At 36.9% G+C, this 27432-nt stretch overlaps 1 protein-coding gene across 2 annotated transcripts in view; it reads right to left on the bottom strand.

Annotated features, from left to right (window-relative positions):
• Window positions 1-754: 754 nt before the first annotated feature.
• ATAD2 (ATPase family AAA domain containing 2) overlaps window positions 755-27432 on the bottom strand; it is a 39477-nt gene continuing 12799 nt past the window's right edge. For both annotated transcript variants that reach the window (XM_067290189.1, XM_067290190.1), the window contains 22 exons: window positions 25990-26100; window positions 25188-25296; window positions 23759-23878; window positions 22731-22839; window positions 22387-22502; window positions 20838-21012; window positions 20106-20194; window positions 19605-19764; window positions 18117-18207; window positions 17360-17674; window positions 16229-16355; window positions 14645-14828; window positions 12880-13065; window positions 11504-11639; window positions 11160-11356; window positions 9791-9950; window positions 9307-9429; window positions 9063-9212; window positions 7385-7792; window positions 6572-6705; window positions 3589-3717; window positions 755-2120 (listed from right to left, as the gene is read on the bottom strand). In XM_067290189.1, coding sequence (XP_067146290.1) covers window positions 2079-2120; window positions 3589-3717; window positions 6572-6705; window positions 7385-7792; window positions 9063-9212; window positions 9307-9429; window positions 9791-9950; window positions 11160-11356; window positions 11504-11639; window positions 12880-13065; window positions 14645-14828; window positions 16229-16355; window positions 17360-17674; window positions 18117-18207; window positions 19605-19764; window positions 20106-20194; window positions 20838-21012; window positions 22387-22502; window positions 22731-22839; window positions 23759-23878; window positions 25188-25296; window positions 25990-26100 — 3371 coding nt within the window. In that variant the 3' untranslated portion in view covers window positions 755-2078. The remainder of the gene's footprint in view (window positions 2121-3588; window positions 3718-6571; window positions 6706-7384; window positions 7793-9062; window positions 9213-9306; window positions 9430-9790; window positions 9951-11159; window positions 11357-11503; window positions 11640-12879; window positions 13066-14644; window positions 14829-16228; window positions 16356-17359; window positions 17675-18116; window positions 18208-19604; window positions 19765-20105; window positions 20195-20837; window positions 21013-22386; window positions 22503-22730; window positions 22840-23758; window positions 23879-25187; window positions 25297-25989; window positions 26101-27432) is intronic.

Below are 27432 nucleotides of genomic sequence, written 5' to 3'. Positions count from 1 at the left end.
CTTTTGAAATCTGAAAATTTTATTTTCCATGTACAAGTGAATCCTGGACAAAGCTTGCATCTGTGACACATCCAAGGAAACATCTGAACTGAGCTATATTCTAGGTAAATCAGGGCAAATCATGCGCCAGGTAGGTTACATGTTTTATATGACAGAATAATTGTTAAGAAAAGGGAGTAGTGTACTATGCATAGGAGGACACGTGTCTCCATGGTGGAAGAAGCTTACTAGACTGGCCTAGGAAGCTGAACTGATGTTTGCTTGCTCTGCTGTGCCAGCTAGCATCCCCCAAACTTAGCCCTGCAGAACCCAGCTACAGGAGAAAGGTGACAGTATAGTTAAAGCAAACAAGGAGAGAAACACAAACGGGCATTTTCACAGTGTGTACTCTTTCGAGCTTCTCAGAAGCTTCTTTCTCATGATTTCTCAGCTTCACCCCTATTACACAGGATTTTAAAAAAAGTCATCTTGGAGAAGAAGATCAGCAAACCATACGGACCAATCCTGTCAATCTATGACAGCAGCCAACTAAGTTGGTGATCAGCCTAAGGCAAGATGAGATAGATTCCTTTATTCTTCAATATAGGTTTTTCTTCCTCCCATGCTTCCCTTTGCCACATAACTGATAAACCAAGAATGGGTTAAACTGTTTACATGAAGTACTTGCACTTAAAATACCAGTAGGAGTCTTAAGACTTCAAAGTAAGATTTTTAATGCTCAAATTATTCTACGATTAAAACAGACAAACTCAGATGATGATTCACTTTTTAATAATACACATCCAAACAATACAGATGGAAGAAAAATTCTGCATAGTACACAAATGTTTGGACACACGTTAAAGAGAAAGACGACGTGAAAACTAAAACTTACATACAGAGATTGCACGGTTAGGCATTCAGTATCACTGGGTGTTATGTCACATCACATGCACAACAGCAACATGATACACATACTTTATTGTGCTTGTTATATAATTCCATTTTCAAAAAAATTTAGACTCTATCTTAATTGTTTTTAAAAATAACTTTGTCAAATTAACTTAGATTTTTTTTCCTTCTGGTTTGAAGAGGTATCCATCTTCAATAAAGGGTATTGCTTTAGTATTATTTAAATATATTTATCAGCAATAATATATTCAGTTTTAGGTAATACAGAAACATAATTCTCTCCAGAAGACCAGAAAACTATTTACAATTTAATTCAATTATAAGCCACCTACACTTGCAACTCACAATTTATATTAAAATTCTATTCCGCAGTATCAAGAAGATTGTCGATATTACAAGCAAGACTAAACTTTACCTTAGAATCTTGCTTTCTGTTTCAAGTTGTGTGTTTTTTTTTTTTTTTGGGGGGGGGGGGGGACAGTTAAGCAAAAGTCTGTCATAGCAAAAATACTTATGTTTGTGGAAACAATGTTCCTCCCACACACTTTCTTTAGGTTGTTAGTTCTATGAAAGCCACTTGAGGTGCTATCAGATGATTAAAAAAATTACCTCTGAACTGGATTAAGAGGTTTCTTAAGGATTTACTTTTCATGTATCAATAAGATTTGTTTTAAAGCGTTTATGTAATACGCAATGGAATATACAGCACCACAGATTACTTCAGAAAAATATATTCTAACAAGTTGGAATAAGATGATAGAAGTTTATCAAGTTTTCCAATGTTTTGTTTTAAAAGAAGCACTGAGAGTACCTGGAAGATGCTCAAATCTACAAGGTTCCAAAAGGCAATGACAAACATATGTCACATAAAAAGAAGACAAGACTTTAAGGCAATGCATATGGGAAAAGAAAGCTGAACACGCTGATCTCAACAGATCATTTACAATCTTTCTGTCCAAGCTTACTATTTATCATACAATATGTATAGGACAAAAATGTGAAATAAAAGCAGTTAAAGGACTTCACTTGAGCTTTCTTAATATATTTTAAGATATATTTGTTTTATATATGTATATATAATATATATATTTAGAAGTACTCTTTACTGAATTATACACAGATAACAGAACAGCATGCAATTAAAACAAAACATTACGGAGTAGAAATCAAGTATTCTGAAGATCACATTACTGTGCACAACGGAAGGTTGTAATTTCTTTCTTCATTTCCTAATAAAAAAGAAGACAAACTAGCAATAAGTCTGAATAAAAGTTTAAGAACCCTGCTGTTTATTTCTTCATACAAAGTTAAAGAATCTGTAAATACATGCAACTGTTGGTGATATTCAGCAAAAACATGCGCTAAAGTCATCACAATGTTTTTATATTCTCTGTAGCTTCAGAGGCATCCCTATGCGTCCACAATAGAATAGGATACAGAGTCTGTATTGACAGTTGTTTCAACAGTTAGGAAGAGGAGATCCTTCCTGAGAAGTCACAACTAAAAGCTGAAAAAGTTACTTTGTGTACGTCAATTAATTAATTTACCTTAGCTACTTGCACAGTACACTCAGAATAGGAAAGACTGTGTTTAAAGCTAAAGAAAAAAGGAAAATACAAAGAAATCCAGTCACATTCAATTAATTTGAGCATTACGATTTAAGTTCCAGAAGCTCACGAGCCCTGGGATAACATAAATAAATTCCCTTCTCAAGCTAATACACGACATTATACTAGCTGAGAAGGGCATGTTTCTCAGGCATGGCCTCCTTGAATCCAAATAATCCTCCTCACTGTTGCACAAGCAGAACAGAGCGTCCGTTCTACCTCTTTATCAGACGTGAAAGAAGAGATCGAGATGCCCAGTGCCTAAATGAAGAGACTTCCTCTTGTTAAGGTAAACTGCAGCAGGACAGAATTTTATCTATTCTCACACACAAGCATCTCAGAGACAAATGGGTTCATAGCTCTTGGATCTGAAGACTCAATTTCCAGCATATCTAAACCAACTCAATACTGGCAGTGCCTGACTTGGACCAGGGATGCCTCCTGAAGGCTTCTGCTGAATTCTGATAACTCATAAATCTTCTTTTACAGGAGGAGAGCAGAGAATCTGAATAATTACTGTAAAACCTGCATAGGCAGAAATCTCCCTTTATGTCAAATTAAAGATGCTTGAACTTGCTAGTTAAGAAGAGATTATGGGAGAACTAAAAGAAAAATCTCAAACTCCTGTTATGTTTCATACTTACTTTAAAACTGTTGAAGAAAGGAATAACTAAGCATTACCATGTTGGACTGCCTGTAGGGGGAGAAAGAGGAAGCGACAGACCGAGAACAGCACCCCCCTTTCATGGCCCCCCCCCCCCCCATCCCTAAGGAGAGAGAGAAGGAAAAAAAAAAAAGAGAGAAAAGCTATTCACAGACTCTAAGGTTAACTGCTTTGAAGGAGTTGTGTGGGTGGAACTATTGTCTTCAACCTTTTTCCTGCTGAAACTGCAAATAATTATGCCAAATACAACAATGGTTTTGCAATATGGATAAATGTCTTCCAGACAAAAATGAACAAGTCTTACAACACCAACAACTAAGCAGTAAAGCAATTAATATTAAATAAACATGATATCCAGAATGCATGCATACTGTATAACAGTGATAGAATACTATATATAAAAATAATATATATATAAAAAATTACCTTTACTAATTCGGTTTTGTCATAATCTTTCCGGTGTCGGTAAATACACTGACTGAGCACAGCATATAATTTTTCCAAGTGAAATATATTGAAGTTCTTAGTTATCTCACTGACAAAATTCAGCAGTTGCTGAAGAAAAAATGGAGACAAGTTTAAAATAGCATGAGATCTTCTGAAAAGGCTCTTTAAGTTTTCAGAAGCTAAACGATAACAGTACAACACAACTGACATCCTACTTTCTTATATTGTTAAATAAAATATGAGTAACACTTTGGAGAACAGATTAAGTATCACACCAGATTTCATTGGGGGAAAATGAGTAAATTTTTCATACTTCAGAGAAAAAGGGTGGCTTAAATTCCAGATAATACTGTATTACTAATCAGTCTATTACATGAACAAGAATAATTGCAAATCAACTCCTTCCAGAACAGCAGGAAATGATATGGTCAAGTTTGTAGAATAGCTGCTGCCCACGCAAAGCCACTGTTGCATTTCATTAAGGAAGCTGGTGCTGCAGTGTAGGGCACTGCAAAATGAATGTCTGGAAGGCAGGCTAAGGATCTTCTAGATCCAGCTGTGCTAGGCTGGAAACGGTAGCATCCTTACATGATTATCTTTACCCATTAGCTGAATGTTTACCATGCCTACAACTTTGCTGGCGGAACAGTCTGCTCAAGTGCCTGAAGCAGATCAGGAAGCAAAGTTAGATCAGTTAGCTAAAACCTACCCTTAAAGAGGTGGGTGGATAAAGGAGCAGAGTGACTTTGCCTGTAGCAGATTACCAGTCTCTCACACAGTCCTTTCTGTTGCCAAAGATGTGGAGGTGATAATCTCCAGCAAAGCAATTGTGACAAGCTAGTGGCAGCACCTTCTTCCCCTGCCAGAGCTGTTCAGTATCTGTGTATGGTGTGAGGCTGTCAAAATGTACCTTAAGACAGCAACCACACCAAATGAAAATACTGCCCACAACTGCCCATCAAAATCTGCTTCCCTCAGATCAGTGGAAAAAATGTCCATGCGAGTATTCCCATCAACTTCATTTCAGTCCAAAAGGCCGTTACCATAAACACGTAGTTGCTAACTAATCTATTTGACTGAAAGTGGCTGAGTGACAATCAATAGAAGAAACTTAACCATCAGATATGAGGTGGTCAAAACCACTATAAAGGAATCTGTAATCTTTTCAAGCAGCTCATGCTGCAATCAGAAGGCAGCTGATGAACTTGAGGCATCTTGGACCTATTATTCATCCTAATGAAAACCAGCAAATAGCTCTGTGACAGTCAGTGAGCAGGTAGCATAAATAGCCCAGAGAACTTTGTGAGCTAGTAGAAAATGAGAACCACTTCAGCCCTTCAGTCTTGTGTGTATTTGTTTGGTTTGCTTCACAGTAGCACAAAATGCCAAAGACAAGACAAAGTCCAGAGCCACAGCAGCGCCTGTCTCCCCAAAAGAGGTAAGATTTTTCTTGTTATTCTTCCTTTGAAAAAGCTCATCAGCTGGGACATTGGCAATACACAACACACAGGCAAAACAAAACAAAAAACCTAGAGCGCTTTCGGTTGCTGCAGACAGCAAGTGAGGGATGTGAGAAGTACGTACGGCCAAGCTCCCTGGTGAAACTGCTCCTAATTGCTGCCATACAGGTGGCTGCATGCTCTTTAACGTGTTCCTCAAGTTCCAGGCCTATTAACTAACAACCAACTCCCAAAGAAACCCTAGGCAGAAGTTCACTTGGCTTATTCAAGGCAGCTAAGTTCCGAAAAGGATTCCCTATATGAGTAGCTAGTTCCAATAGCACCAATATTAATGAAATAGGGTTTCTAGAAAATCCGTGTTTCGCAACTGACAACTCATGACGACTGTAGCTCTCCCCACAGCTGAAACATCTATAAGTGCTCTACTGTACAGTTTCTCCAGAGAGCAGTACCTTAGGAGCACATGCTACTAGTGTCCCGACTCTGAGAAAAACCTACATGGCTTCCTGACATACACAGACAGCCATGAACAGGAGAAAAGTTTAAAATTTGTTTCCTTAGGAAGCCAAGTTTAAAGTTAGTTTCGTCACTGCAAATTAGGCCACTGCCTAAAGATGTGAGAAAAAACTATGTTTACAAGCCTCTTCACCAAACAGCATTCCTGTCTGGTCACATTCTCCCCACACAGGGGAAACATCCACGAAATAAATACTCCCTTCTCACAGCAGGGAGACAACAGCCCTTCTCTGTTTTGGGCCTGCCTCCCGCACTCCTACTTGGCAGTTTTCCTAACTTTGAGATGCTCATTCCAGTGTCCCATGAACTTCAGGTCCTTTTCCACCCTCCCCAATGCAGGCAAAGGAGCCCCCTTTATCTCCTGCAGCTAGGCCCATTTTTAACCACTTCTGCAACCGTAGCCGAGGATAACAACTTCCCTTCTATGAGGGACTAGCAAACCCTTATTACACTGTAGTAGTACCGATGTAAAATTGGAACGCTACATTTTTAAAGAATTTCAGGGGAAAAAAAAAGATATTTTACCCATGATTAGCTTTATGCCAATTAAGACCGCTAACTTCAGGTTTAAAATCATCACTGCTAGAAATAAAAGTCCTTTGCCTGTTTCTAATACATCAAAGTATGTGAAAACCCAGACCCATCTAAAAACTGTGAAGACGATGTTAATAACCAACAGTACCAGCTGTCTGTTAGTTGAGTATTTTAAAATTCAACAAGCCCTTTCTAAATTAAAGATTAGCAAGAGAATCTGGTCTCCTAGAAGTTCACCAAAAGCAAGAACAGCAGTTCACAGCAATCTGTATCAGGTGTGGAAACAAAACAGCCACATATAGTCCATTATAGACAGAATTATTTCACAACCTATATATTCTTCCAATAAATTGTTTTAATTGGCATTGGTTGATAACTGCCTTAATTTACAATTACACCTGTAGCAAGAAAACTTCCTACTTTGGTATTAAGAAAAGTGAAAACAGACATACCTTAAGATCTTTGTAATCCACAATAAGGGGGGAAGCTGGCTCTGCGAGAATTTCCATAGCTTTCTCGACACTCATAAGCTGTTGCTGTTCTACCTGAGAACGTCTAGCCCGAGTCATATGAAGTACACAAGTATCTGGAATGAAATAAATTTCTTAAGTCATGATTTTTGTTTATCTGGAATATAGCATCAATCAGCTATCCCACAACCGGTATACAATCTCTCTCTACTGCGAGACAGAACTGTAATTTTTTCACTGAGAAATACCTGGCTACTACTTTCTTTCCAGCAAAAGTCACTGCTCCATAAAAATTAGGAACTGAGATAAAAAGCAGTACCAGTGAAAAAAGGCAGGGTAAAGGCAGAAAAAAAATTAGTCATGTGTTGCCATTACAGCATCGCACACTTAAGGAAGGTGAAGGTTAGGAAACACGTCTTACATTAGAAGCAAGCACGAGGACATAAGTCATCTCTGCCACATGTGACTGGATCTACGCAGCTTGAGATACAGCTTTTTATCTTAAGCTGCTCATTATCAGAAAGATGCTCATACAATAAAAGAAAGCAAATGACTTGTTTTTCAAGGAGATAGAATTACAAAAACTGACTTCAGAATCAAAAGAACAGCAGCTTAGGAGTTTACTAGCATAATTAGAGGGACAGCATCATTACAGAAGAAACACCGTGTGCTGATTTTTAAAGGAAAATATAACAGAAATAACAGAATGAAATTAAAGAAGGCTAACACTAATAAATAGTGTAATCCCCTCAACAACAAAAAGGAGCTAAACGGCCTGGTGGACCTTTCACTTACCATTTGAATTGCCCTCTTCAAAACTTTGTGTTATTTGTGAATCAGAAGCTTCGCTTCTCTTTTTTAGCTCCAAACATCCAGGAAACTTGGCACTCTCCTTTTCAGAACCAGATTTAGTCTCAAAGACAGCTCTCTCATTTTCTGCCTCAGATTTATTTTCATAGCCATTTGTCTGTCGTTCTTGAAGAACATTTTCACTTTCTTCCACACAAGAATCTTGTATGAACTCAACTTCGGTTTGATCCATGTTAGAAACATCGTTTTCCAGAATCTCTTCTGCACCACTCTCTACTTCATCTTGGTCTTCTTCCGGAATTTTATTCTCTTTATTGAACTGAAAAATCTTTCTCCTCTTTGTTATACTACCTGAAGACCATTTGTTCTTTCTACGTTTTCTTTTTGACACAGCTGCAATAAGATATTAGAAAAAACAACCCAAAACATTACCAAAGCAGTTCCTTCTTCAAAATCTAGCATTCTTAACTTACTTGAAATACAAGGAAGACAATCAAAGGAACTGAAGTACTATCGTGCTGTCTCACAACATATGTAAGTCTAAAGAGAGGGTTGCAAGTTAATGTGGACAATTTGCTATTAGATTTTAAAAAGCCAATTACATAATTTCATTCACAGAACAAGCAACTGCAAGATTTTATGGGCAGAAAATTCCTGCTTTAGCCTTGCTTTGCGATCATATTTTCTGTCTATTAGGTAAAGTTGCTTACTGTCTTATTACATGAACTAATACAAATGAATAGCAGAAAAGCCTTTGGAGACAAGCTCTTCTTCAAATCTGTTATAAAACCAGTAAGCATCAAAAGCTGAATACACGTTGGGAAGAGTTAAAAAGAGACCATTTCAAGGGAACATTTGAAGGATAAAGAAAATTGTCAGTGAAGATTACCCCTCATATGTTTTCTGATTCAGGTAACCTTGTTTTAAACAATCTTTGCATTTATGCCTTCCAGAAAAACCCACCATTCTTTCTATTCATGGAATACTGCACAAAACATATGGATGAAGTCCACGGCAAAATTTCCACTGCACCATCGAGACCAGTAAGCTTCACACCATATCACACACTTTAGTTGAAAGAAAACCAAGTCCATTTGTTCCTTCACACTCGTCTTGCAGGAAAAGAGGACAGTGAAGAAATCATGATCTCCCCTTCACATATCTTATTACTCTTGCTCCCCTGTTTTTCCCCCCTTTATTTTGCAGGTCTAATCCTTTCAGCTGGAAATCACAGTAAGAGGCATTGCTATTTTTGGCATGGGAGAAGGAGGAAGGAAGGAAAGAAGGAAAGGAAAAGGAAAAAAAACATACTGTTTCCTTTAATTAGGATAACTTGAATATTCAGAAAATGCCACATACAACATTTTCTATTTCAAGAGATAGCCATTTAGGGAACCGTTAAACATCAGCTGGATCATTAAGGACAGTGTTTTACAATGTAAACCACTGCACTTGGACTTGAATTCATAACCCTGTTGAATGAATGTCCTCTGGATTTACCTCACATTTTGAAGCAAATTCAAAAATGCAATGCTTCTGGCATAAAGAACCAGGCATCACAGAAACCTGTTACGTCGCAAGAATAATCAATGGCATTAACAAATTCACCCAGAAAGTCTGGAGAGGAGGTGGGAAAAAGAAAAGAAAAGAAAAAGCAACTTGCCATTAGACAGAGGTGTACTGGAATCCACAGGCGGCACTGGCATCTTTGTTCTTTCATTACACTTGTGATCTGTTTTCTTACACCCAGAAACAGAGTCCTGCTTTGGCATCACATAGTAGTAAGATGGAGCATACTTTGAAGAGCTGCAGCCTTCCAATAAAAAACAGATAGCAAAGAACTGTCTTGCATTTCTGGTTACAAATACTGAGACAAGTCTTAAAATTCTTAGGATTAAAACACACACCTCTTTTCTTACGAGATTCTTGAATTTCTTCACAAAGTTGTTCAAAATCTTCATCCATTTCTTCCTTCACTATGGCATATGCAGTATCTCTCAGAGTACAAGCTCTGTGTCTAATGAGACGATCTGAAATTTTACAGTCAGAACTGAATATTTTCTACCAGCTGGTGAAATCCTTTATTTTGACCATATAGAAAAGATTAGCTCTTTTCACAGGTAGGTTCTGCAAGTTATTTCAGTGAATATTTTTAGCATAACAACATAAAAGTTAATAATCAAGGCAGAGGTACTACTTATTAATTAGCACTGATAACACATAATTTCATCCCCAAGTAGTTTAATGCTACAATATTTTTACAAACTGGCAAGAAATGCTCTCTGTGGATGTTTAAAGTGATCCAATCCAAAGTCCATTGTCCACAGACAACATTCATCAATCTATACATTTTAAAAGTTGTCTAAATTAGGGATAAAGACACATCCTCACCTCCAGGATCTCTATCTGGGTTGTATTCTAAGGCATTGCTACAGATTAGATCAATATCTTTCAGAAAATCTCCTGCAGTTAGATATTGGTGCAAGTCAATTTTAGAGAGAACTGTTGAAAGATCCATTGGCTGTTTAATAACTGTGACATAATCAGGTACCTACAAATTAAATATATGTGTTCAGAGATTTTATTAGACTTACACAGTATCTACCAAAATTCATTATTTTAATTAATTCAAATAAATGACTTCTTAAAAAGCCTGAATATTTGTGACACATCAGAAGATGACGGAATTAACCAGTTAGCTTCTTGAAAATGGAAGAGTTCTTTCAACTGGCTTTGAAGAGACAGACTGGAAGGGAAAAGAAAAGAAGCAGGAAGGTCAGAAGCATGTGTGGGACAGAGAAGGGAACAGACATGTAGAGTAGGATTCATTTCACTTATCTTCAGAAAAATCACAATAAATACATTTGAGTAAGCCACCCGAGATCGTCTCTGTTCTTGGCAAGAAATAGGCTGCACGAATTGCACCTTTGAAGTATCTATTCTAGGCATCTCCTTTAGGATGAGATATCTGGACCAGAGGTGCCTATTTCTTTACTCAGACCATAAGAGGAGCCTAAAGACTAATTTAGATAAGGACACCTATATTTGTTTAGATTATTCACACCTCAAAAACCTGGAAGGAAAGGGAAAGACAAGTCAGCAGATGCAAAGGGGATCAGGACCTTGCTGATACACAGCTATATTAAAGTTACAGCTGACTTTGAAGTAAATGCCCCGGCTTAAAAAACTTATTCAGTAAATTAAATGAGGGAAAAAAAAGGGATTTATGAAGTATTTTGGAGAAAGATGAAACCACACGTCATTTATGGTTGATCTTATACTGGGGAGCCACAGATAAAATGGAGAATAGAATCTTAAAATTTATTTTGCAAACAGCTGCTGCTACTCCTGTTCCCATAGAAACCATTGACAGTCTACAAAAACGTAGCAAGAGCTTTAGGCTTTATTAAAACAGCCCTATAAATATTGTTTATAATTATAAAGAAAGAGATCTCTATGCTTTTCAGAGTCGTAATAGGCCTACATATCAAAGCCTTTTCACAAGCAAACTGTGGTGGTATCTGGTCTGACTTTCTAGAAGGACACCAGGGCTTTCAGTGACTACTCAAAAAAGGGACATTTAAGAGCCTCAAGGAGACAGCAAAACTAAATGCAAAACACACTTTCTGCTCCTTGAAAAAGTCCTATTAGTACCTATTAGCTAAAAACAAAGATAAGCCTTTCTCTAAAGAACACACAAACACTGGGCAATTATAAATACACATAGACAAAACAGTATTACAGATCAACACTAATTTACCTCCTCTAGGTCAACAGGCTTTGTGAAGACCCTGAAACGTCTGTCAACAGCAAGTCTGTGAGTAACATCCCTTAAGAAAATCCTAAGTTCGCGAAGTGTATCCTCCTCTTGCTCCTCCAACTGTTTTATTTCTTCCTCTGTTAGCTGTCGAGGCTCAGGTGGCGGTGCCACAGGCAGTACTTCCAGGGCCTGCCAAACTTAAGTTAACCGCAAAAGTTTACCCAATTTATGGTACTCAAATACAAGCGTACAAAAAATTATTGATAGAAAATCTATTACCAAAACAAATACTGTACGGCTGTTAACATACACTTAGCAAAGTTTTATTTGTAGAATATCCTTACCTGCTTTCTTTTTTGATGCAGGAGGTTTAGCAGCTTGATTTACAATTAAGTCCTCAAAAAACTTTCTTCTTTCTTCCTTACTAGGCAACCGGATGTTGAAAACTTCTCCATAATCATTAATAAACAAATCTTGTATCTAAGGCATAAGAAGGAAGACATTTCAGATACAAGACCACAGAAATTCATATTCTACTCCAAAAAGATGAATACTTTTTAAAATTAAGCTAAATAATGATCTGAATAAGAAAAACAGTGGCAAGTTATCTTCCTGGTGTTAAAAGGCTAGATTTCCTTAGGTTAGGATGGCAAATAAAATATCTTCTTTAAGGAAAACCTCTAGAATTTAAGCTCAATGAAGGGACTATATGATACACTGATAGTGTGATGACATTTACCACCTCTGAGTTCGCTTCCTTTGTATTTACTTGCCTTGCTGGCCTTCGGTTTGAACCTTTATAAGCAGCCTCAGAGGGAACAGGCAAGGTTCAGCAGATAAGTGTGTGTGTGTTTGTTTTTTAAATTAGAGTTTCTGAGGTTGCATGCTTCCAAGTTTCATTCCATTTTTCAATTTCTACTAGCAAAAGGAGGGGGAGGAATTTCAATATTTATTTTAGAAGGAATTTATTAACAGTATGAAAGCTTCTGTGGAAATTCTAAGCTAAGCACTTTGAAATCATTTGATGATAAACACATCCAGTTCAGATTTTTTCCGCATAATTGAGACAAAATAATCAGAACGAGAACAGCCTATTTCATATTTTAAACATCTTACTTTAGTGCAGACTCTCAGAAGTCTAAAAAGTTAAGGATATACTCTTACTGAAGTTTGTTTGGGAAGACAACGACACTGATTTCAAAGTTACTGAAACAGAAGTTGGAACTTAGCCTTCTAATTTTTAAAGCTTTGGCCTGTACAAAGAAAGAAACTGAAATTTTTGGTAAGGCATTGAAATTTTAAATCTATTTCCATTATTAACATCTTAACAACCACATTTTGAAAGGACAGACTGTCAAAAGAAGTGTTTTCAGTAAAAATCTTTTTTGCCATTTGCATTGCAAGCACTGCATACGATTGACTAAGTACATAAATAACCAGCTTGAAATCACTGGAATTATTCTCTTAAGTAAAGGTATAGATCTGTCTAATAAGTGTGCCTGTGGAGAGGGGGGGAAGGCTGGGTTGAAGTGAATCTCTTGATGTTTAGACAAATGTTTTCAGTACTGTTTTCTGTCTAAGCAAGCTTAAGAGATTCAGTAGGGTCTCCTAAGTAATAAACGTATCCATTTTCTTAAGAGAGCACAGTACTGAGATGCTTAAAGGATTCATAAATTAAAATGAAACTGAACAAAAGTAGGAAAAGTACTGATAGAAATACCTCTTTTGGGAGATCTGCGTGACAGACATCTGATGTTGCAAGCAACAAAATTGGAGCAAATGTTGGAATGTTCTGTAACAATGTTGTAAAAGTAGCTTTCAATGCAACTCCAACTGTCTCCCACCATAAATGGATATGTGGAATATAAATTATACTTGGTGCTGTCCTCTGAGCTTCTCGGATCAACTAGTAAAATGAAAGCTTTGATAAGAATAATGAACCAGGTAGTATAGGCTGCTAATAAATAACTATGTATCAATCAAACTATACTACAAAATAGGAGTTCATAAAGACAAAGTGCCAAAACAAATCTACAAAAAGCCAACTTTTATTAATAATAGAGTAAAATCTCTACTTTGACTCAATTACTGACAAAGCTACACAGATAAACGGATCCAAACTGCTGCCTGATTTCAAAACTGCTTAGGTGTAAGTTAACTTCAAAAGAGCCTCACAACTCGATTAATGTGATGGTGGGCTCAAAAACCTAAGATCAGCCCTTCAGAAAGACGCATCAGCGTGGGTAAATTACTACCCCACTGTGATCGCACAGTTTTCAATTCAGGATGGGCTTGTATCGAAGTCAGTCTGGAACACAGGCAGAACAAAAAGGCCCATGTGAAAAGGCGAGGGCTGCCACTGTAAAAGAAATCCAGTTACAACTCATAATTTCAAAGTATGGAGGTGACCAATCTTCAGACTGTCTGAATAGCGATATAGCTCTCAGCCTCTCGTTTCCAGAAAACCCATCAGACCAGATTACATGCTCTGGAAGATCACAAGCCATTGCCTGCAGCTGGTAGGTACCTCAGTCACACAAAAGGACATGAATCTACCACATGAAGGAAGTAGCAAGTGTCCTTTCACATGACGAATTGTTCTGTGCACCTTTTCAGATGATCAACAGTTGGGCAGTTCTAGTCACAAGATGGAAAGTGCTAGCAGTATATCTGGGCACAGACTAGACACCGTAGTTATATGACCACAGATGCAACCATCACATAACCAGAAAGGAAACATTCCTCTTATGTGACAGATGGGTATCCCGTCATATAACATCTGTCCTTATTTGTGCAGCTCTCAAATGCTTCTAATAAAAGGTCAAAATGCTATAATACAGTGATGAAAAAACAACAAGAAAAATTCCTGCCTGAAAGTAAAAAGGAACAAAGCAGCACTAAATCTATTTATACTGTATTTTTCTAATTAAGAAAAAGATAATGCTGTACCAATAAAAGTGTCCTGGGAGTTTAAATGCTTTTACTGCATATGCTGCAGTAGTACAAACTGTAAATTATATGAAAGACAAGAAAGCTATTTCTTTCCCCAAAACCTTGATTGCATTACACTATTATTAAACAAAAAACAACCAACCAAATAGCTAGAAAAAGTGCATGACACGCAGTCAGGCTGATACAGAGCCATCTACTGGAAGTTCAGAGTTTTAGGTAGCAATGAAACCAACTTCTGGATCCCACTGAGATCAGCAAGCGTTCCTGCTATAAAGTGAGGTTTGCCAGCAGCATCTTTCAGCTTCCTGAATGGCTAGCAATATCCTTACTGTTTAATTTGGAATAGCGGACATGGTCACATACAACATCCTTATTCTATATCACTCAGCATAAAAAAATAAAGAGCGTATTTTCAAACAGAAATAAACAAAGTACATTAAAACCAGGTCACCTCCATTAACAATGGATTTCACTTACCTCACTTGAGTAGTTTACATACAGTCAATGAATCCTATGAGATTAAAAAGAGATACCTGTGCACACGTTTCTTCTGGTGATGTGACGCTAACAAACAGAACTGACAGGTCCAGTGTATAAACTGCAAACTTCTCCAGAGCATGTATTACTGCAGGTGCCAAGTGAGAACCCTGCCCATATCCTGGCTCTCCAGCTAGTAAGAGCCTTGGCCTGTAAGATGTTGGCTGGTGATAAGCATTTCTAGATCAAAATTAGAAAGTTTAAAAATCAAGTGATAAATACAGACATAGATGTTACTTTTCTCTGTACTTTTTTTTAATTCTCCAGCAAGTAGTAAACTGTTCTGTGATCAGGAAGACTACTAAATCCCATTTTCTTAGACTCATACCATACAGCCCCTAAGCAATCCTACCGATCCCCACCTTGTCTGCTGTTTGTTTGGCTGGGTAAGTGATGGCCCTTAAATCAGTGACTGCCCAAACAAATACACACAGGACAACCCGTCCGTCACCCGATATGGGGTAGAAGGGTAATTTTCTCCCTCAGCACACACCAATCTGGATCTCTTCACTACCCACGAGATAGATCTTGAGCTTAAACAGCTTTGAGATCTTTACATCTATCACGTTTAGCTGAAATTGGTCAACAGTTATTGAAGAAGGTGGGAATGAAGGAGCAAAACTTTTTAGAAAAAAAATTAACATGGCCACTGAAACACATCAGCTGTATCCGAAGATGTGCAAAATTGTATTGGTTAAATTAACAGCACTACCATTAGGTACTTAAGACTTGTATTTATTTTATTCAGTCATTCAAATTGCTTCATCTTTCCTTGTGTGCTGTTTACTACTAACCCAGATTGCAAATAAGCTTCCTAATAATCTTGCATTATTATTATGAAATGCATTTGTGAATACCATTTGTTTTTGCCACCACAATACTGAGGTACCTCTTCTGGCTCAAGACAAAGATCCGAGAGACTTAACCAAGTTCAGTAAGTCAGATTTCCTGAACAGCACAACAGTAGAAATTGAAAATAATAATTGAGTCAACTGCGACAACACAATCTACCTTTTCAACTGTGGGTGTAAATCAATTCCACATTAAAATATCAAATGATTATTTTAAGCTCAGTGGCTTGAAGGTAACAAATGTAGACACTGTTTCAAGTTTTTCTTATGCTGTTTTAATAAACCATTTCTCAGCTTTGTTCCTACTACATAATTCACTACTGTTTTAACAATCTTGGAAGGCCAAAGATAGCTACACAAATCCATATAGGTTTTTGGGTTTTTTTGTTTTGTTTTTAACTAAAAGGCTAGACAGAGCACTTCTTTGGTCCTGAGCCTTTAAAGAAAACCAGGGATTAAATCAACATGCCCTAATAGTTTGTGGATCTGTTTGATTTAGGAAAAGGAGACTGGATGCTTCAGTCCGACCAGTTATAACAATGTACTTCATTAGAACTTTAGTACCTAGTTTTATCTTCATGCTTATTTCTTGCAAAAATTGATTGCTCCACCACCACCAAATTTTTCTTTATTCCCTCATCTACCAGCCCTCACACTTACAATAGCCAAGTCTGTTTACAAAGACAGCAATGTGAAGATGCTGAATCTAAGGGGGGGACAGGTATTTACCTGTTAAAGTTGAGGAATTTTTCCTTTTGTCTACCAGGCATTTTATGAGATAGCTTATCTTCAAAGACTGAAGGTGATTCCTCATCACTATAGATTGAATCATTTTTTAAAATATGGTTTATACCATCTGAAAGACAAGAAGGGTTTGTTAACTTTCCTGGATAGTCTCTCTCGCTCTAATGTAGCTTCTAAATCAGTGATGAAGCCCACTTATCTTGTATTTCTCCATTCGATGGGCACACACTGAATGCTATTTCTGAAGACTTCATCCTACCACAGATCTAAAGAGATTGCACAAGTCTCTACAGAGCTCTCCTAAGTCTCATGTTTTGCAAAAGGTATGTTTCTCTACTGGTGAGCCCCCCCCCCCAAAGATATATGATTATCAGGAACAACTTTTGTAGTTCCTAGACACCTACACAACCCATGAGGCTGTGCATGTGTGGAAGCAGTGTCCCTCAGTAAAAGTATGGGAATTAAGTGAATGCGATGGCTACAAACTCCCATTTGCCTGAAGACTACTGACCCAGGATATACAGATCAACACATCTTCTAAGGATATTGTCAAGAAATATGATGCATGTGATCTCACATGCAAATGTACAGTGTGATCCACAAATATTTAAATTAAAAGGTTATGATGAAAAATGATGATAGCTAAAATAACATTTAACTTAAACCAGCTATACTAGCATCCTGGCCCTGAAGTTTTTCAATAAAGGAATTAGAAGTATTTGTGTAGAAACCTCCCCTGCCCCTGAAGAAATACTTAAATATTTATTCTGAAAGGGAAAGAGGTTCCTCATACTTCAAAACTTAAATCAATCTCTAAAAATGATAAATACAATGCTTGCTAATGTCAGAAACAGGATGCGTTAGTAGATAACATGTAGTTCCCTACTGTGAATGGTGGGTAGTTCACAGCTCTCATCTCTCATTTCAGTTTAGAATCCAAAATAAAAACCATGTACTGTATTCTACATATTCCTGAAATAAAGGCATGAACATGCAAATAATAAAATTTTACCATTTAAAAATCCCATCAGGATGGAAAGGTTTGCATATGTTTACTGCACAAATGAGAAGTTTTTGCTTTGGCAAAATTTTAAGAAGTGAATGTTATGGTTATACCTTGTTGTTGGTCCTTCTTTAGTCCAAGCTCTGCATGAGGAAATACTCTCTGTAGGGCTTCTAAAATTCTCTCTAACGTATTTTCAAGCAGTGGTTTAGAAATGGGTGATAAGGCTTGTCCAGGTGAAGCCACAGCCCTCTGCGAAGCTGGTACAGTCTTCTGCATAGCCACAACAAAATCCTTCGCTGTTATTTTAATTGAAGTGATATCTAACTGCAATTTCTCACTGCTTCTGTATATTTGAGGATAGCGTCGGCGCAAAGCACAGAGGGCAGCTTCAGCACATATGGATTTAATATCAGCGCCACAGTATCCTAATAAACAAAACATTAAATTGAATGTTACGTCAGTCCCAGGCAACACAGGAAAGTCAAGAACCCCATTTCCAAAGTGCAACCTGTAAAGACTTTGTATGCAGTTCAAAAACAAACAGTTTAATAGAGAATTTAAAAAGCGTTACTGCGCTGCAAAAGGGCTTTGTTATCTCGCCTGCAGCCTGATATCCTGAGTTTACAAATTAGTCTTCTGAGCAAAACTTTTCTCCTGAGGAAGATGCCCCAAAAGCCCTTCAGTGTACTGAGAGACAAAAAAAAAGTAGTAGATGGAAGCATCTAACTTTGATCACTACCAAGACACGCTGGCTGGCTCACTGGCTAATTCTGCAGCAAGGCACGAGAGCTTGGTTACCACTAGTTACAAGCTAAAACTCCTTAGGACTCAGTCACATGCAGTAACTCATTTCATTTTTGACCTTACCAACACATTTTTCAGCAAGCTCTTCAAGAAACATGTCCAATGGCTTCGGGGTCCAGTCTCGTGTGTGAATCTTTAAAATCTCTTTTCTAGCCTAGAAACAAAGTGCTTGTGTTATAGTTTGTCTTAAGTCAAGAGGCGGAACCCCTCACATTAACGGATTAAGACAAGTGATTATATTAAATTTTTAGGAATTTTAAAGTTCAATGAATTCACTCCCTACTTTTTAAAGTTTAATAATTCTCAGTTTGTTACATTAAACTCTTTCTGGGGACCTGTACAGGAACAAAAAGCATGTAGAGCTTCTATAAAAAGTAAGTTTCAACAAGTATGAGACCTAATGATCTTGGGAAAAAAATTTAATAGAAAACTTAGCTGGAAACAAGAGATTTTTCCTCAGTGAAAATTCTCTCAAATTTAGCAAAATTTCATGGTGACAGACTCATTGGTTCATCAAATTTGCTTTTCTGTCAGTTCATTCAAGCAAAGTAGTCCTAGCACTGTTTCAAATTGCTACAATTGCTACAAAGAACAACAACTATGATTCAGGCTAGTATCACTGATCCAGAAAATGTTAGGTTTTGTCCATTTTCATCTCTGATCTTAGCCAGAAATTCAGTTAAGTATTTTCTGGTACACAGATTAATTACAGCAGGGATTTCTAGAATTCTTCCACACTAGCGAATCATATAACGACTCTATTTCATGTCACCTCCTCTCCTATACATGAAAGCACATGAAAACTGGAGCCAAATGTTTACATTAAATATACTGTTTTGTGCATTTTTACTTGCTTCCAATCCAATAAGCACTTTATCCTTTTCCCAAGAAGTGCTAATTAGAAAGAAAATAATCAGTGATAGCCAGAACAAAAGGCACAAAAATCAGTTTCACATGGAGTTTCTTTAAAAAAATTTTTTACTTTTGGTTGCTATATACCCATTTTTTCATTGCTTAGATATTGCCGATAAATAGAAGCTTTCCAAGCCTTGCCACTGTGTAGTGTACTTCACATCTTCATCCAACTCCCTGTTAATACCAGTAAGAATGTCAGTTCCCAAAATAGCTATGGGTGGCTCCCAGGATTCCCTGCCTGGGAACCAAACACAAGTATGTCCCCTACCCTTTCCTAAATGATGAACTGAGAGCAAGAACACAACTTCAGAATGAAAGTCCCTAAGAAGACTAAACAAACACGAACCACTTCAGGAACAGAGAAAAAAAATGTGCTCCAGCTTAAGTGAAACATCTGATTTTAGGCTTGATCAGTTTTATCTGGGGAGAAAGGAGTTTTCTGGTATGTAAACCGTTTCTTTCATACCAGATCTACCCTCCACAACATGACACAGTCTCTCAGGATATCCCTCTTTTGTGCAAGGTGTACAACACTGCATTCCAACTTAACTGCACCATGATATCCTGTTGTTACATGGTTTTGTTATAAAGAAAGACTTTGCTGTATGGGCATTAAAGCTGAATACAAGTTCTTACCTCTTTATTCGGCAAGCTAAAAAGGAATTCTCGGTCAAAGCGTCCAGGTCTTCGTAAAGCAGGATCTATAGAATCCAGGCGGTTGGTGGCTCCAATTACAACAATTTCTCCTCTGCTATCTAAGCCATCCATAAGTGCCAGAAGTGTTGATACAATAGAACTAACAGAAAAATATTATTTTGTTTCACTGGTTTAGCAAATTTTGTTACATTCTTCATGGCTTTCTCCAAGGGTCACTCAAAAAGGACAAGCTTTTGCTCTTAAGACGCTGATTAGTGAAAGGACTCATTTTAAGACACTCTTAAAAATAGACAAGGTAACATAGCTGTTATGCTGATATCAAGCTTAGTGAATGGTTTTGAACTATTGTTTACTCATGTGAAATTTAGTATAATTGAGCTACAAGTTTTCAGGATAATGTGTCATATAAAGTTAAACAGGTTGTGGCGGTCTCTTCACAAAGATCAAGCAGATTATGTGTAGATGCAAAAAATGTAGTACCTGTGAATTTGATCTTGTCTACTGGACCGCACAGGAGCAAGACCATCTATTTCATCAAAGAAAATAATGGAAGGCCGCATCTGATAGGCCTAGAATAAAACATGGATGCAGGAATATTGACATAAGTAAAACAGTGCTATTCAAAGAGGAAGTGCATGAAAAGCATTATGGGTGCAAAGTCATTGGAACTAGATTTTCAGACCAGCAGAGATCTCTAATAATTGAGCTAATGGAGTAACTGGCATGAGGAACAGAAGACAGCAGATTATGTCAACCAGTTGTGACTGGCTGACAGGAAACAAACCATAACAGAAGTTTTTACAGCTATTTGGCAACCACAGAGAACAGAGTCAGAGCTTAATTCTGTTACAGGTTCCGGAAGCAAGCTTCCTTTTCGAATTCAAATGATTCTGGGACCATGTTCTCAGCCTGCATCTGTTTCCCTTTGAATCTAAGCCATTATCTCTTGCAACCTCTTCTGTGGTTTTGGTGGGAAAAATTCTTGGTTTGAGGGTTTTTTTTTGGTGTGTTTTTTAATCTTTCCCAACACATCTCCAAGATTTCAACCCCCTGATCCAAAGTATGGAGGCACTGAGAAAGGAAACAGCAATATTCCCATTTCAATGGAAGAAAACTGGCAAAATACAAACAAGAGCAAGTTCCCCTCAAAACTGTTTATCACAGAAAATTAGTTACAACTCTGACAGAACATATTGCACATTTCAACCTTACCTGATCAAATAATAAACGAAGCTGTCGTTCAGATTCTCCCACCCATTTACTTAGGCAATCAGCACCTTTTCTCATAAAAAAGGCTATTCGCCTGTCACCTTGGCTACATTCATTAGCAAGTGCCCGAGCAACCAGTGTCTTTCCAGTCCCTGGTGGACCATAGAATAGACAGCCTCTGTAATAAAAAGAGATTCACATAGGACAAAATCGTGCAAAAACACCTATTTCAACCCCAAACACTATGTCCAGAATAGCAATAATATCTAAATTGTGAGAAAAGTCAAAACAAGTGGAAGTTTTGTGTTTCTACACAATTTCACATGACAGCAAACAAAATAGACAAAGGGGATAACTCAGACACACAAAATCTCCAGAAGAGAGTGCAGTGTCCCTGCAGGACACTTCCCAAACTGCTGACAGGCGACACAGGGGACTACAGCAGAGTGGAGCCAACCAAGAGCAAACCTCTGCACAGAATCCAGGATTGGACTGAGACAATTTATACATCACCAGTTTGTTCTTCACTAATATACTGCAGTGTCTTGTTTTCACAAAAGGCAGGATTGATAGTAAAGCATTTCACGCTACCTTAAAAAGTTTTAGGCTATTGGATTTTTTCTCCCAGACTTTCTGTTGCTGGCAATAAATGAGGTGGAAGTTTAAAGCTGGGGGGGGAGGAGGTATTCTGCATTTCCAGGTAATACTTAAACATCAAATAGAAAATCTAGTATACTGTTGTTTAAAAGAGAATTTAAATGAATAAAGAAGCAAAACATTTAAAAGTATTACAAATAAAAAAAAAAAAAGTTATTGAAAGCAAAGAATTTAAAGTCATATTTCAACATACTATGATGGAGTTTTGCTGACTGAGAATATATAAAGATAACAATTAAATCTATAGACATTAAACTCCCAAAAAGGAATGATACTATGTATGTCTAAAAAAGTTATCCCAACAGTTAGCTATAAATTAAAGATCCTATTTCATAACGCAGTGCCAATATGGCTATTTAAAAAGTGGACAGATTTTTATTTTAGCCCAAGCATAATGAACACCGCAACATTCTAGTTGCAAGTCCTAAATATTACAATTGATACCCGAGCATTAAAAAAAAAAAAGGGGGGGGGGGAGAGAGCTGGACCTTCAAGCAGCAAATTACATTTGACTTCCAATAGATAGTTGTTTCCTGCTTATAAACTAATCAAGTTGACTTGTGGATAAAACACTCAAACAAAAAAAGCCCAACCCCACCTGTTAAAACCAAGACACTTTGCGTATATTCTCATTTTAAAACACCAAACACTAAGTCTTTAAACATGACAAGGCATTGCTTATATTTTGAACCTGCATATATTCAAGATTTTATATATTTTAAGAAATTATTTTTACTAGTAAAAAAGCCTCAACAATGCCAAATTTTTTTGAAGCACAAATATATATTGATGCCTCAGTTTAATATCCTCCAAAAATATATATTAATGCCTCAGTTTAATATCCTTCCCAAAACAGCTGAATTAGCATTTCTAGTTTTGATTCAGTGTGTGTTACCTTGGAGGCTGAATTTTGAATCTCTCAAAGACTTCTGGATAAAGCAATGGAAAAATGACCATCTCTTTTAATGCTGAAATGTGGTCAGAAAGACCACCCACACCATCAAATCGTACCTAAAGATAAATTCAACAGAACACATTTCATATGTTAAAGAAAGCTGCAACCTAGAAAAGGTTCCATCAGAAATTATTATATGCCAGCGCAAAGGAAATGTTCAGGGCAACGTTGTGAAGTTCCTTGCGATAAAACTGTAAATGAAGGTGGTCATAGACATCACATTATGGAAAGTTTTCATAAACATTGGAAAAGTCCCACTAACACAACGAGTTAAAAACACTTACTGAACAATCTATTTGCATTGGATCAACGTCAGCCAGACTCGCTCCAATTTTCATTCGATCCTTGTGAATTCCCTTTAATTCATCTTTCCGAAAGTTTAGGGGAAGACACCTGATTTGAATTAAGGAGAAAGAGAAAGGCACCTTCTAACTGAAGATGCAGCTAGAAGATTTTGTTGTTGTTGTTGTTTTTTAATGTTGGGAAGCAAATATAGAAGACCATATAAATTTCCATAAACTTCCTGAATAGTTAAAAATTCATTCAAATTGCTATACATTTCATGTCCGAGAGTAACTAAAGGAAGGTGGTCACTCCAGATATTAAGCTGAGTAATCACTTTTGCAACTCTCAGCACTTATGAATCTCCCAGGCCAGTCAACGTGGCACGTATATGAATGCAAGATCAGAACCAGTTATTCCATCTGTGGATACTGTGAACTGACCTTCATTTCTGCGATGAAAGAACCCCCCCAAACACACACACTTCTTTAAAAGAGTCTTTGTTTCTACCTTTAAAAAGCTACAGTCTCAGACCAAGGGGACACTTAAGTCAGTGTGGGCTAACATTACGAAAGGCCACACAACATTCGTCTTTCCCAAATATTGTGTGTAACAAGAGACATGCATTTCAGAAACATCTACCTGAAAACAGATTTGTTAAATAGTTATCAGCAAATGCTGTTAAAACACTATTTTAAGTAGCAAATCCATCATTTCCTCTATTTTAAATTTTATGCTGTAGGGGTTTTCTAAGTAAACTACTGTAAAGCAAAGGAGAAGTAGAATTTTACATTAAAAAATTATGTAAGAGTTCCCCTACAGCCCCTCCCAAAAATCCAGTTGCTCATGAAGAATCAGTCTAAAAATACAGTTTTAGAGAGCTGAGTCACAATCACCAGTTCCAACAGATGTGATTAAATATCGCCACAATTTAGAATCTGTACAAGATTAAGAGGATAACACTTCAGTTAGGCAGATGCTACTCCTCTTTAGTAGATTCCTCCCCTTCCCATTCTCTAATTACATTAACCTTCTTAAAGCTCTGTTGCGGCTGCGTTTCCTACGCCTCTCAAAACGCTCTTCATCATCAGATGAAGATGACGAGGAGGAGGAGGACGTGGAATCACTGTTGTGGACTGCATGTCTCCGTCTGCAAATATTTAAACAAATAATTAAAAAAGATTAAGAACACACTAAATAATGTCAAAAATCAAGTGAATTTACCTCAGAATTTACTTTGACATCTAAGTTTCCAGGCGATGGAATCAGATTCATAAGGAATGCAAAAGTACATTACATGATTTTCCTCATGATAGCAAAATTTAATTTTTGTTAAAGATGTAAAAATGTTTATTTTACAACCAAAATTCATAAACAAATTACTCATTTTCTCCAATCTGACACACACACACAAAAAATCAAGTTTCATAAACATTAACTATTCACTCTGTGAAATATGAGGCCCTCTAACTTATTTAAAAATTGGTCTTCAAAAACTGATGCACCCTCTCCCTTCCTAAACTGCCTTTTTTCGAGAATGATAAACAAAGTGTTCATATCCAGCAACAGAGAGCATTCGCCATGCTCTAACTGCTTACAGAATCCAACTCCCCTTGTCATCACTAAGGCAATTAACAATTTATTTGGAATTTTTCTTGTTTAAGGATAGTTCCATACAGAAATATGAACTGACTCCAAAAAGAAACTAGACCAAGTATTTGAGCGATTAAAATATATATACACACAGTATTTGTATTCAATCTGTCTTTCATATGGTACACTAGAACAGTGCAAAGTAACTGTATTGTTTTAGTGAATCTATTTCCCCTGATTTCCACTGAACTTAATGTTCAAAGCTGTTACCAAAAAGAGCAGGACAAGTGAAGAAGGGGGGATCCTGAGAGAGCTTAAGCTACTTATAGTCCCACAGTCTTTACGCTTTATGACTTCCCAGGTCACCCGCCCTTGTTTCCCCTAACTGTTCTTTCTCCCTGCCATAGGCAGAGAAGATATTATTGCGTGAAGCTTTAAAAGCAAATGCGGATCTAACAAAAGGCAGGAACAGCTGGGTCAGGCAGCCTGCCAATGGAATATAGGATCTTGACATAAGTTCTCAGACTTCTTTAAAATCATTGCAGACTACAAAATAGACGATATAGAAAACTAAGTATATATTATTCAATGCCATATATCATATTTAAATACTGAGATGCATATCAGATTCTGTCTTTAAGCTTAGAATTGTTTCCACTTCATTACTTGCACTAATTACAAACCAACTTTTTGAATTCTGCATATAAACAAAGACTTTGTTTCACCCAAATGTCAAATTAAAGTTGTTTTTTATTAAATTATTTTAATCATGGGACATAGGAAACTAAAACTCTTTAAAGCACTATTCAGTGACATGACTGACAGCACTACTGATAAAAAACAACTATCACTAACCATACACCAACCTGTTAGTTCTTTTGCAGCAAGGGCTTTGTGACTGAGCACTTCTGAAAGAATATCTTTGTCTGACAGGAGAAGACCGTCCCGAAAAAAATATCTTACGTTGCCTTGGTTCTATTGAAAGCAAAATATTTAGAACAGTGATACATCCTCCTTTAAGATAAAGAAGGGCAGCAAAAGAGGCAGAAAATGTGATGTTTCACCCATTTCTCACTCCAGAAAACGTTTTAAGTGTCTTTTATCAATGCATAGTACAAGTGAAACAAACACACATCTGCTTTTTAAGGAAAACAAAGTCACAAGGGAGTAAGACTACCAGGTTGGTTTTGTTACTATTCTTTCAAGGATATATACATCTTTTTATACTTCTCAGTGGAGATCTTTAAATTAAAATCAGCAAGTTCAGATATGGAAATAGCAATACTTATTCTATAAGTCTTTGATAAAATAGTACAATGAAAGAAAAATGTTATTATAAGCTAAACTACAAGTAGAAACAGAATTACAAAGAGTAGACCCTCTGAAGTCACATTATAGCAGTACATTTGTAATACGGCATTGACATCTATTAGAAACCAACCAACACATATAATAAATGAAAAACAGCAATGAGTACGTGAAGCGGCAAAGAAAGATAATGTGCACAGGATACATGCATGTAACAAATGCAGCAAAATGTACTTGCAGAATGAAAGTAAGAAATTTAAATAAAAGTTGAGTGTGTGCATATGTATTTTCATTCAAGAAAACATATCTCATTTATATGCAAGAAATGAGCCTTTAAGAGCAGTTGTGCATATAACCTACTTTCCAATGGAGCTTGATAGCGTACAACAGTTTTCCTCTGTCTAAGGTCATAACGCTTTTGAGTATCTTCTCCATCTTCATCATCTTGGTCTTCACCTTCTTCTGATGATTCTATAATTATAGTACCTCAACATAATTATTATTGCTTACAAAATATCTAACATTAAATTGTTTAAATACTGTTATTTATATTGAATCCAAAATACAGTACACAGATACTTATGGGGTTTACTATTATCATCATATCAATGACACACTAGATTTTAAAATCTGCAAAACCAAGAACAACTTATGCAAGACAATCCACAAATTAGAAATCAGCAGAGGAACATGTATAAGTATACATATACATACCTACTTTAATAGCTATTGTTCTGTCGTTGCTGAAATCACTGGGTGACTTGTCACCAGTCTCAGTGATAGTAACAGACAGAATTCTGTCATCTTGCTTAGTTAAGATCCAGCTATCATGAAAACAGTTATTTCAGAAAGTTATTTCTTGTTATTTTGAGAAAGTGTTTCAATTAGTTTCTTTTTAATCCTCTACAGTGGTAAGACTAATCATGGTAATCTAGTTCCAAGTCCTAGCTCTGCCGCAGATTACCTGAGCAACAATAGGCAAGTCACCGGTTTGAACACTCCCCAACAAGAAAACAGTATCTGATGCATACAGGAAAAGTTTATGCCATTAGCTTCTGTAAAGTAACTTAAATATTTTTCATGGCAGATGGTAAGAATGCAAGACACTGAGTATAATTATCTAGAAAGCTCTTAATAATGTCCTCTCACATTAATAGCGGGACACCAGGTAAGGAATGTAAAAGCTCTGTTTACCTAGCTACTCACTAAGAGTAATTAAATTTTATTCCTGGAAAAACAATACTTTTCTTTCCTCCCCCCAAAAGTTAGCATTGCTTTCCAAAGGAAAGATAAGTTATGTGGGGTATACAGACAGGGCCCATGGAAATCTGAGAAACGAGTTTGCAATCACTACCATCCCACCTTTGGCCCTCCAACACTTTTATCACAAAGGCATGGATTTCTCTGCTCTCCTGTTCCTCTAATTCCTCCACTTGTTCCACTGATCTCATCCAATCTCCTTTACACCAAAACTCGCACACTTTTCTCTGTAGTGATTCATTCTCTTCTGGCCCACTTCTCATTATAAAAGCATGCTTTAGCTTTCTCCCAATTTAAAATTCTAGAGTTTTCACTTTGCTCATGTATGAATTGCACCATACTCTTTTTTCCCATTCAACATACTATTTATAATTGCTTTCTACAAGTTCCTCCTGCTCAGCTCCCTGAAATCCACATACTTTAACCTAGCCATATAGCTCCAGTCTCTAGACTGATGATTCCTTGGATTAAAGCTACTCTTATTAAAATTTTAAGTTAATTTTTCTCGACTAGATTGCCAAACCATTGGCCAACTCTCATTCT

The sequence above is a fragment of the Apteryx mantelli genome, chromosome 2, assembly GCF_036417845.1.
Source record: "Apteryx mantelli isolate bAptMan1 chromosome 2, bAptMan1.hap1, whole genome shotgun sequence".
Lineage (NCBI taxonomy): Eukaryota > Metazoa > Chordata > Aves > Apterygiformes > Apterygidae > Apteryx > Apteryx mantelli.
Note: the sequence above shows the minus strand (reverse complement) of the source record. Positions and strands in the feature narration are given on the sequence as shown.